Source organism: Pholis gunnellus (genome assembly GCF_910591455.1).
Source record: "Pholis gunnellus genome assembly, chromosome: 11".
NCBI classification, from domain to species: Eukaryota; Metazoa; Chordata; class Actinopteri; order Perciformes; family Pholidae; genus Pholis; species Pholis gunnellus.
The window spans coordinates 19305686-19317730 of NC_136538.1; the positions used below are offsets into that span (position 1 = coordinate 19305686).

The 12045-nt window shown below is 43.7% G+C and overlaps 1 protein-coding gene across 11 annotated transcripts in view; it reads right to left on the reverse strand.

The window, feature by feature from the left end:
* Window positions 1-11473, reverse strand: part of camk2g2 (calcium/calmodulin-dependent protein kinase (CaM kinase) II gamma 2) — a 56421-nt gene extending 44948 nt beyond the window's left edge. For all 11 annotated transcript variants that reach the window (XM_079169167.1, XM_079169168.1, XM_079169171.1 and 8 more), the window contains exons 1-2: window positions 11330-11473; window positions 10145-10239 (exon numbers count right to left, since the gene is read on the reverse strand). In XM_079169167.1, the coding sequence (XP_079025293.1) occupies window positions 10145-10239; window positions 11330-11394 (160 nt within the window). In that variant the 5' untranslated portion in view covers window positions 11395-11473. The remainder of the gene's footprint in view (window positions 1-10144; window positions 10240-11329) is intronic.
* Between the last annotated feature and the right edge of the window lie 572 nt (window positions 11474-12045).

The window sequence follows — 12045 nt, forward strand, 5'->3', positions numbered from 1 at the left end:
CAACCAAATGATGTAGCCGCACGCTCCATCGAGCACATTTAGTGGGATACTACAAGCTGTCGCTAGCTTTCAGCGGGGATTATCAAACGATTTTAACTTGGCTAAGAGCCTGCAGGCAAGGTGTCAATTGTTAAGGTGAAACTACTGACACAAAAGAAAAAATAATCTGTCTGTCTGTCTGTCTGTCTGTCTGTCTGTCTGTCTGTGTGTGTGTGTGTGTGTGCTCGGCTGGTCAAACATCCTCTTGAGAAAACAGTGGCTTTGTGCAAAGACAGGTTGAACCAATATCATGTGTGTTTCTGGTTATAATATTATACAACAGTCAAAGGTATACACCAATAAAATAATTAGATCTGCAAAGGGACATGTTGTAGACAGAACCGTCTGTCGTCATTATTCAACAAGTAACGGTAAAAATGTGGAAATATGAATCTGATCGTCCGGTCACTGTTCATGGACGATCAGCTGAAAACCGCACAGTTTCGATTAGCGGCCGGTTGATCGGTGCATCCAGAACCCCGGATTTCCTTCAATTTCAAAAACGTATACAAAAGTACATCAACGCTGACTCAAGTGACATCAGTTGAGGCACTTATCAGACCTCACACAGCTCCGTGTGGATCCAAAAAAAGGCTTTATTTAACTTTGCTTTTTCCAGATGCAGTGAGACTCCCCAACCCCTGTAAACTGACTGATAGCACAGCCAAAACACAACACATCCAGCTTCACAGGCTAGCTGTGATTTGTATTGATCGCACTCCTTATTAGCTTATGACTGAGGCTTGAGAGATACTATTTACTTTAATAAATCACGTTTTTTTTTTAAAGCCGTTTTCTGGAAAAACCTACATGTGTCTTGATTGACAGCCCGGCGTTCCGAATGGGTTTCCTCGGGCTTGAGGACTTCTGCACTACGTTGCTATTCATTGTACACGACACTGAGTGAATATGGCGACCACGTTTCTGTAACCTTGGCTGTCAGGTGTGAACAATAGGATGCACGTAAGCGAGCCGTTACCATGGAGACAGACTGCTTGATTGACAGCATAAGAGTGAATGTGTGTGATCAGGAATAGATTATCCCCCGGCATGTCTGAGGAGCCGTATATACACATGTACACACACACACAAACAATCAGTTTTTTGTTTTGTTTTTAACTTCCCTACCTCCTTACTTACTTAACTCCTTACCTGCCTACTTCCTTCCTTTACTGAGCCTTTTCACGTGATCTCTGTCCAGTTGTTTACTCCACACCATGAGTTCAATACAACTTTTCACAGCAGGCCAATCGGACCCAACCAAATTACTGCTTATCGGCACACCGGTGCTACAAAAGACAACAAAAACGGATACCTTCGAGGTTGTAACTTTAAAGAAATACTGCAGTTTAGCTTCACATTTAGCTCACACAGTAGGCAGTGACTTTGTGAAAGATGGCACAGTAAAAAGAAAAACACAAATAGTACATTTTGGAGACTGTTGACACACACATTATTGCTGGATACGCCTCCCGTGTGTGCCCAAGCTTTATTGCTTCCAACTGTTGCAATAAATAATCTCAATAAAAAACTCTCCATTTAAAGAACAGCAGCACTGCTTCACTGTTGGCAACTTACTTACCTGTAAACGGGTTCCCCACTCGCTTTCCAACTCAAAAGGCTTTTTTTTTTTCACGCCAAAAATTATTATTCCTTTTATGAGCCACTGTTTTGATGTGTGAGTGTGGGACTTGAGTATTAAGGCAAGGGGCCCTCTATAATGCCTCTCAGTCATCACTTATGACCCATTAGAAGTGCGAGTAGGTGTTTGTTTCTGCAGAGACCCGGCCCTCTGCCTGTATTTGCTCTTTTCTTATTATTTTTGCTATGTTTTAGACGCTTCAGAGTCAGCTGAGAACATTTGGACCCTCCGTGGGGGTGTGAAAACTCTGTGCAAAGTGTAATTACTGCACCCATCTCACAACTAAACAGGAGTTTGATGCGTGTGATCTCACATACCGACAGAAACATTTAACCACTTCTGGTGCCGTGCCTCTTCAACAGGTTCACTGTAGAGTGGTCTCACAACCAAAGAAAGCGGTGACAGAAGTGAGCAAGTTTCCTGAACACGATGGAGGTTTGTTTAAAGGTGTTGGAGCCACAATACAACAGAAAACAAAAAGTATGAGCATCTGCACACTCCTCAGACTCCACTCTGTGTTCAGTCAAACTCAACAAGTGAAAAAATCTGTTGCTGTGTCAAGCACACACTCAAGCGCACACACACACACACAGATGGACAAACATGCGCACACACCTGAGATGCTCTACTGTAATGTAATCCAATGAAGTGTTGGCAGGCGGCCCTCCCTTTGAAACAACTCGCTAGTTTGTGATGAACACGGGCAGACTGGGTGTGATCACAGTAGGGCTGCAACTCAGTTATTTTCTCATTTAAATCGATTATTTATTTTATCTATGTTCTAATTTCCCAGAACCCCAGCTGACATCTTCAAATACCTTGTTTTATTCAGTCTGTTTATTATTGTGTGTGACTAAAAGAAAAAAAGCAGCACATCCTCGCATATAAGGCTCCTAAATTTAGAAAATGTTTGGCACAGCTCCTGGAATCTTCTGTATATTGGGGGGTTTGGACGGTTCGTCAGACAAAATGAGAAAAACAAATGTTAATGTCAACTTTGTCAACAGAAACTGTACTTTTTGTATCATTATCTGACCATTTATGGCCCACACAGCAGAATAACTGAATACAAGATGTAAACCATCATTAGCTGCAGCTTTAAGGCCTTTACACCCCTGTGGTGTTTCTTTTCGCGCAATTATTTCGCACGACAATGTATTTTTTTTCGACCTGCTGTTTTTGCCAGGAATACTTTCACACAGTGTGAATATTGCACAGTAAAATTTTCAGAATGAGGTTTATGTTTCTGAGCCAATAAAGGCATCAACCAATCCCGTTGTGCAGAACTGGTCGAGTTACACCTATATTTAGAAAACAACACCACGGAGGCTCTGAAGTCCGAACCAAGACGGCAAACTTTATTACTCCTTTCAACGTTGACAAAAGGCAGCGCAGACTAAATCCACAATAATCGCAGAGTGTGTGTAATCTTTATTTACGTTACATTTCGCTGCAGTCGAACTGACTTGTAGGTTGACTTTATGGTGACAAATGAATCCCCTGAAAAGTAACAATCCGCACCATGTGTCTGTGTCCAGCACTAAAGTAAATGGCAAATAACAGTTTTACTCTAGTTGGCTTCGATATGCTTCGGACAGGGGAGATAACGATGAGCAGAGAAGAGAGAAAAAGAGGGCAAGATGAATATGATAGGAGAGTCCTGGAAAAAACACACTAAACCCCAACACACACACACACACACACACACACACAAACACGTTGTTTCAAAGCCTTGATAAGAAAAGAGGACGGTTTGCGTGCTGTGGGAAGACCAACAGCATTCAAGTGTTACAGCGACTTGGAGCGTATAACCCTGACCGCCTCACTCTCTCTCTCTCTCCATCTCGAGATCTTTCTCTCTCCATATACGACTCTCTCCCGCTCATCAAATATTCACAGTTGGTCCCATGAAACATTCACCACGCTGCTCTTGCTACGTTTATCTGCCCTCCGCCAATCAGCCTCCAGCGGGCGCACTAGAAGCCAACCGAAAGCTTGAAAACACACACACACACACACACACACACACACACACACACACACACACACACACACACACACACACACACACACACACACACACACACACACACACACACACACACACACACACACACACACACACACACACACACACACACACACGTCGTCTGCCTGCATGGCCTGCGATGTGGCCGCATGGCAGAGAGGGGAGAAGAGATGACTAGAAAGAGGAAGGGGAAGAGGTGGCGAAAGAGAGAAAGAGACAAAAGTAAGATAGGAAATGTGGCTGAGCGAGACACATGAAAAGGCCACGAGATAAAGAAAGGAAGCACAGAAAGGGACTTTAAGGGTCCGGTCCTCAGCTCGTGTCCATGTTCAGTGAGAGCGGAGCAGCCTCGCACCTCAATAATTCAACAGCGGGACGAGTGCCGCCAGCCTCTCCCCCCTCCTTCTCTCCTCTCCCCCTGACATCACAAGGCCTTACCTAATAACAGTGCAACTAAAAATACACTCCCTTCACAGTTACACACAATACGCGACACATAATTGTAGCTAAGAATAACTCGAAACACCGTCGAGATGGATCACACCGATCAACAGTGCTTCCCTTGGGTGTTGAAGCTATTCTACAGAGAAAGCGTTTCCGTCGGGTTTTTGAGTCGTGCATCCGACAGCGTCGCTGCTATTTCGACCAATCCAGCGGTGCACAACAGTCTGCGCAACAGCTGGCGTTTCACTCAACCTGAAGCTTATTTTTAACACTTCAAGTCTATTTTCCTCCTTTTACTACGTAACCGCATGGCTACAGTGAATGCGTGTTGGGCTCCGAGCGCCGCCAAAAGCCGGGTGACCTACATTCAATACTGTGCCTGAATTCAATTAGCTGATATTCAATTAACTGCAGCAAGTATTCACACTTGAGAAGCGTTTTGGTAATTTCTGTATTACAGGGCTAAGTGTAGGAGCTCGATTATTAGTGTGTTTGCAGGTTTGTCGTCTGTGATAGAATACTGAATATTCTTAGGGTTTTGGATTGTTAGTCGGACAAAACAAACGTCATCATGGGCTCATGGGAAAATGTTATGGATCTAATTTTATGATCTCTTGAAGACCAAATAATTAAACGCTTAATAGATAAAATAATTGGGAGATTAACCAATAATTAGTTGCAGGCAGCCAAATAGATCATTTTGAAAAAACGTGCAGAGGACACCTAGAAGGAATCATAACGTGAGAAAGATGTCAGGGAAGTGAGGCCGTGTTCAGACGCCTTCATTTCAATGAGTTAACTAAAGTGATCATCACGCTCCAGCAAAAGAAGATGAAGCAGATCCTCTGCAGCAATGCAAAGCAGTGACATCTGGGAAGGGATTACTTTAGGCAATCAGATGTGCAAGTACACATTCCTAGAAGCTACTTCAGAGAGTGAAGCAGCCGGTTATATTGTTTACCTCACAAATACGGGGTGGAGGATGCTCGTCATTGTTATCTGTTTGCAGAGTTGTAAAACAGTTCATATCTTCCTATAAACTACTGTGCAGTGTTAGCCATGGTACTATAAATATAACCGGCTTCCCTATAGCTTGTGTTTTATGTTCTACATTGTTGGCTGTTCATGCACAACTTCACTGTTCTGGTTCACTCTCACGGTGTCGTTTCCCTCCACAGCAGGCAGCTCTTTTCAGCAAAACAAGCTCTGAAAACCAAATGTATTTGTTGAATTGTATTATTTATTTGTTCAACCATAACATTTATTAGAAGCATTCAGTGGATGCAGTAAAAGCAGAAGATGGAACGAGGCAGTGAAAAAGTGCAGATGAATGCTGACTGGGCAAAAAGCTAATTCTGACTTGCTAATATATATGTGTAAATATGCGAGGTTTGGTTTATCCACAATGAGATGAGCTACTGTAACAGACATCCTGTCAGAAAAGAGATATGAAAATACATTCTAAACTTCCTTTTATTGGCATTTTTAAATCTAACCACTAACTTCTGGTCCTTAATCTTTGTGCAAACTGGATTCAAGCCTCTGCATAAGATGCGCAGAAGTCCTGGCTCATCAAAAAAGGGCCGTCTCCTTCAATCTCCCCTTATCATCAGAGTGCGCATGAAGCATGTGAGAGCCCTCCATCACCAAAGTGAAAGTACCATAAACTTATGAGCATACTTCCCTTCTTGACTTCTGCTTCCCATGACTTATCGAGCCATCACTGCTGCTTCCAGCTCACAACAACGCTCAGTATCTACTTCTGTAAACGGATGCTACGGTCACTTGTAAAATACAGTAATACAGTATCAGCAGCTTTCACAATCCGTAACTGCAGGAACACTGACACATCCGAGTAGACAGTATTTGAAGTAAAGAAAACGTCAGTTCGACGTTTTGCGGGGGGGAAGTTACTGTGAATGAACCCCCAGTAAAACGGGTCATTGTGATTTTAACTCTTTGTTTTTTGTAGAGATTAAACAAACAAGATAATGAGTGAACTTTAGAGGTGCTGGTAGGCAGCTTTACTGATTTACTGTTGGATAGATTCGAGCTACATACCTCACGCTGTCTCCAGTCTTTATGCTAAGCTAAGCTAACTGGCTGCAGCTTCATGTTTAACAGAAACGATACCAGATTTACTGTATGTCAATTTTCTCATCTGACTCTGTCACAAAGCAAATGAGCCTTTTCTTCCCAAAATGTTTCCCAAAAAACTGTTAATTCAAATGAAGATCAATCAGTTGATCAGAAACACTAAGCGTTAAAGCTTATACATAAAGCTTTGTGTATCATAGTCATTAGTCGGTTTGCTTATGCATGATCGGTAAAGTTTTGTATCCCATTTTTTTAATATGAATTGAAATCCATAACCCGTAAATATGACCTCTTTTTTAAGAATTTTCTTTAAAGAATTTTGATTTAAAAAGATAAACCACTATCAAGGCTCACCAATGAGAAAGTGTATCCATCATAGAAAATATAGTCGCTGAAATTCAAAAGGTTACCGAATGTAGTGTGTTCTTAACGATGTGTGTCTGTGTGCACGACAGTGACAGACCACGTGTGCATGTGTGAGTATCTGCCGGCGCGACTGTGCGCATGCATGTGACGCGACATGACCCCGCCGTAATCGTGCTCTCCCCGAGCTGCAGAGAATACGGCTTACACACACACACACACACACACACACACACACACACACACACACACACACACACACACACACACACACACACACACACACACACACACACACACACACACACACACACACACACACACACACACACCTTGTAAGTGCAAGCAATACTCCAAAGTAGGTGTATGTTCAGTATTTGCAAACACTAATAAGTGGATATGTCAATGTAAGTAGGAGTGTGTGAGAGTGTGTGTGTGTGTGTGTGCTGCAGCCATGAAGTATTAGTGTTTAAGTGTGCATGAATACGATATCATTTACAAGGCCGTTACTGTAGGTGACGACATGTTTTTGACTGTGGTTGCGTTATCTTGGCTATGAATTGTGATTATTGTTGTGTGTTTCCGTTCATCATTTCAATCGGTTATGATAACAACGCACTTAAAGCAATTGCTGAGATGTGTTTTGAGCCACTAAAGATGTCTAACTGAAGGTCACTGAGGTATGTAAACTACAGGAAGGATGGTGGCTCATGGCTGAACCAAGTGTCGGTCTGTAAACGGTGATGGATGTTACCAACATTTGTGCCGTTTGCTTGCGTTTTCCACCACAAATCCATTTGGCTTACCAGAGAGTTTGTTTAAAATAAGGCTGGACAGAAATGACCGACATCATCGATCATTTCATATCTGGATAGGGATATATACATCACGATACAGCGCGTTTTCTGGTTTATGAAATAACCTGTTTTTTTACACTCTTGTAAGAATCAAATCCTTGACAAATTAAAAAGATGAGAATTTTTCATTTAATTAAGAACTTCCGTGCAAAAAATAATCAGATTTTCAAATACATTTTAGTTAGTATGAGGGATCTCAATGATTCCATCACAATATGATTCCATTGCAAGACTTTCATATTGAATTATCGCCCAGTCCTAGTTTAAAACCTGTCCAATCATCTGACTGCTCGTCTTTCTTTGACTTCCTCTTTAATGTCGTTGGTCAGTTCAATATTATCATCAACTAAATGAACAATAACCGCAACTATAAAAAGACCTGAGATATAACTAACCAGAATCATTCTTCAACACAAGGTTGCAACAACAGACCTTGCCTTTCTTACAGATCTATAGGGGTGTGTGTGTGTGTGTGTGTGTGTGTGTGTGTGTGTGTGTGTGTGTGTGTGTGTGTGTGTGTGTGTGTGTGTGTGTGTGTGTGTGTGTGTGTGTGTGTGTGTGTAGCGGGTTGCTTCTTGCGTTTGTGAACAGCATATTGGCAGCACCAGCACATTTCAGCTCTGATTAAGGACAACGAGCACTGAAGGAGAAACTAATGTGTGTGTATTTCACGATGAGAAGCTGAACTCAGACAGGCCGTGTACGCAGAGTGAGAACCGTTAAGTGGGTGAGAAGAAATGTGTGCAACTGAGCTTCAAGTGAGAAAAGAGCAGTCGTCTATGCGTTTATGTGATAACTGTGACCACGACCTACCTACCCCCCCCACACACACACACACACACACACACACACACACACACACACACACACACACACACACACACACACACACACACACACACACACACACACACACACACACACACACACACACACACACACACACAGTCTCTCTGCCAGACAGCCTATGGGATGAGGAGTTTCACCCCTGCTGTTGCCGGGTTACTAGCTCCGGACCACTGCCAGCCTTCCTCACAAACAGGTTTCAAGATCTTTCCTCAAATCAATCTCTTGTTTACAGAGAAGGGAGGAAACAACATAAGAATGAGGATGTTTGAGAGAAACAGAAGGGCAGACGGAGCAATTCCCTCTGCATCCCCGGAGAAAAGAGCAGCCGGATCGGTCCAGAACTGGCCTCGATCTGCACTTCATATCATCACTCAACCTTTGATGCAACCTCTTGCATACACACACACACACACAGAGATCAAGAGAGTCTGCAACATGCTCACACACATAGACAAGAAGAGTCACAGTGAAGGATTGATGGACTTCATGTGCAAAGCAAAACACATGCGACATGGCAGGAGAAACGCCATGACACACATGGCAGAGCAACAGGCGGACTAATGACAACAAATCTGCCACAAAGACCGAAGCACAGGCGGTGATATTTCAACATGAGTTAAACTGCTGCTGCATGTGAACGCAAACACACACACACACACAAACGTCATAATTCTGAATTGACACTGAATGCACTGCCTGGCTGCTGGCTGACTTTGTGCAGGAACCAAACCTGCCTTGTAATGTTAGCTCGTCACTCAAACGCGGCAGCAGAGACCGCAACGGAACATGGAAACCACATTTCACCAGACGAAGGTCACATGCATGCAGAAATAGGCAGGCAAACACTATTAATGTCCTTTAATCTTAGAATAGGCAACAGGAGTAGTGATTGAATGATTGTGAGCAAATTTGATTTGTTTGAATACAATCAAACTTGATTTGTTATTTTAAATGACAGCACTTGTGGCAATAATCCCTCATTGCCCGGAATACTTAACCCCAATTTATGTGTTTTGAGTCCCATATCTAAGCATCTGTGACTCGAATACAACAGGCACAAACACGGAGCTAAAGGAAACTGCGTGCACGAACAAGTATGGTGAGTATGTTACAGTAGGTCAAAGATGAACCAGGAAGTCACTCGGTAAATTTGGCTAACCTGGGGGGGGGGGGTGTTGTTGAAAGACGGTTTGATCCTCTGAGTGCTCGTGTTTCTGGCTCGGTTTCACTTGTTTTTAGCAACGTTGCTGTGTTTTCAAATCCCACGTTTGAAGGAGCAACATAACATCTATAAATGTTTTCATTTATCTGGAGTGAATATTTACACCCTGCCATAAAAAAAAGAGGTTTCAAGGAAATCAAACGCACAGCTGTGCGAGTACGCCATTATCACAGCCAACACAAACCACGGCCAAAACTATTAAAACAACTTTCCTCCGTCTCTTCCTACGAGCTGCTGTGAAAGCCGAGGATATTTTAGGCTGAGGTCGAGCTGATGAGAAAGACCAACGGTAACCATAACAAACCAAAAATGGTTTTCGCAGACAGCTGCCAAAAGAGCCACTGAACCTCACGGCACAACCTGAGCCCCAGCTCTGCCATAAAGGCCTCCAGCTCTTCAGGAATCCCCTCTGACATTAAGAGGACGGAGCGCCATGTGATCGCTGCTCTTCAGGAAAACAAACTCACGAACCCGCAGCCGAACAGACACCACCGAGCGGCTACAGCAGCCCGGCCGTCGACAGCTTTCAGTTCGCATGACTTCACGTTTGCTCCTTGACTGCAAACGCCGAGCGACACAATTGTCCTGTCCGCTGCGCTTACCTCTGGCCGACAGCTTTTTTGTGTTGATGATTTTAGCAGCATACTCCTGGCCGGTGGACTTCTTGACGCATCGGCGGACGATAGAGAAGGCACCCCTGGAGCAGGAAACCAAAAAAAGAAAGAAATCAGTGGAATCACTTGAAAAACATGAAAGTCTCCATCACTGTGTGTGGCAATCGGAGAATGCATGAACTTGTCACACACACTGAGGGGGCACGCATGAATCACATACACCTAAAGAGAGGGGAAAGGGAAGTCACATGCATAATTAATACAGTCTGATATTCTGTGTGTGAGATGGGAGAAGAGGTCCTGGTTACTAGTGCGTGAGAGAGAGAGCGAGGGATAGAGAGGGGGGGGGGGGGGGGGGGGGGGGTTCATTGTGAAAGGACCCAGTCATTAGCTCACAGGAAGGAAACGTGAGTACAGGAGAGTGAAGCTACTGAAAGGTAGAATTAACGTTGCATTTTCTTGCACAGACGCCTCCTTTAAAGTCCCGCTGTCGGCTGTAAGAAGGTGGAGCGGCTCCATTAGACACACGCACGCAGATTAGATGTTACAAAGTGGCTTTGTAGCCAGGATTCACACTGCAACATATGTGTCCTTTCATGTTTTAATCCTGAATTGCAGTACATGTGTGTGTGGTGCGCATAGACAAAAATGTGCAACGGCCACAGTATTTTTCCTTTTTTTGTGTGCGCGTGTGTGTGCGTGTGTGTGTGTGTGTGGTGGCTCGACATAAACAGTATAGCCCTGCAGTCTGCTTAGAAATGCACAAAAAAAAAACAGAGCTGAATGATTGAAGAGGAGCGCGAGGAGGATGGGGTGCGTGCAAAACGAGTTTTCGACGCGTGCTACCTGCAGCTAAATTGACAAACAAGTTGGTCCTCTACGCGGATGCTTCACACCTTTTTCGGGTTACAAAAAGGGAGCCACAATGGTGCGATACGCCTTGTTTACACACACCCAGGGTTAAACACGAGCCTTTGTAGTGCGAACAGGAAACCTGCTCACAGCGTGCTGTTGCTGGGGTGCTTCTCCCACCCTTCCATGTTTTTGACAGCCCCTCTCCTGCCTTGTCAACACTGAAGTAAACGCGCACAATGGCAGCAGCAGCAGCAGCAGAGGAGACAAACGTGCAAACACATACACACACTGAATGCAACAAGAGCGGCGGTCGCTTACTTTCCGAGTTCCTCGAACAGCTGATATTCGTCTGTGAATCTGGTCGAGGTTACAACTGTAGACATGTTGACAGAAGTGTTCAGGGGGAAGAGGGGGGAATCGCCTCGCGCTTCAGTGGCCGCCTCGCGCAGGTTTGGAGAGGAGAACTCGTGAAGGCAGAGAGGGGGAAGAGAGGCTCGAGCTCTAAGAGAGGAGCAGGGAGTGGGAGGGGGGAGGAGAGAGAGCAGCCTAGCCGTAGTAACAAAGATCCTCTATTAGGATCATGAGCCACTCGGTTTGAAAAGAGAACATAAATGGAAATGTAATTGGTCGTTAGACATCTAATTCTATGCCTGACCTGATGTAACATTTTTGACATTTTCTATTTGATCCTTTATTTCCTTTTTTATTTTTTTATGATGAAAGTATATTAAAGTCAGGTGAAATAATGTGGTATGCATATTTGCTTTATAAATAAAATATATAAATAAAAGTGTTTTGTTTCTTTTGTCACTCAACGAACAAAAGTGTTCTTTGGAGTCTACAATAAAGACAAACACCCCAAGGCACTAAAAGGGTGTTTGTTCATAAACCAAAGTATTGGACACATAAAAATGTTGACCTGATGGGGACACTAGAGGGAGTGAAGGGATCCCCGAAGTTATTACATTTCATCCTAAAGGGAAAATAAATGTCTGTACTAAATTTCATGACACTTCGTGGGGATATTTCAGTTT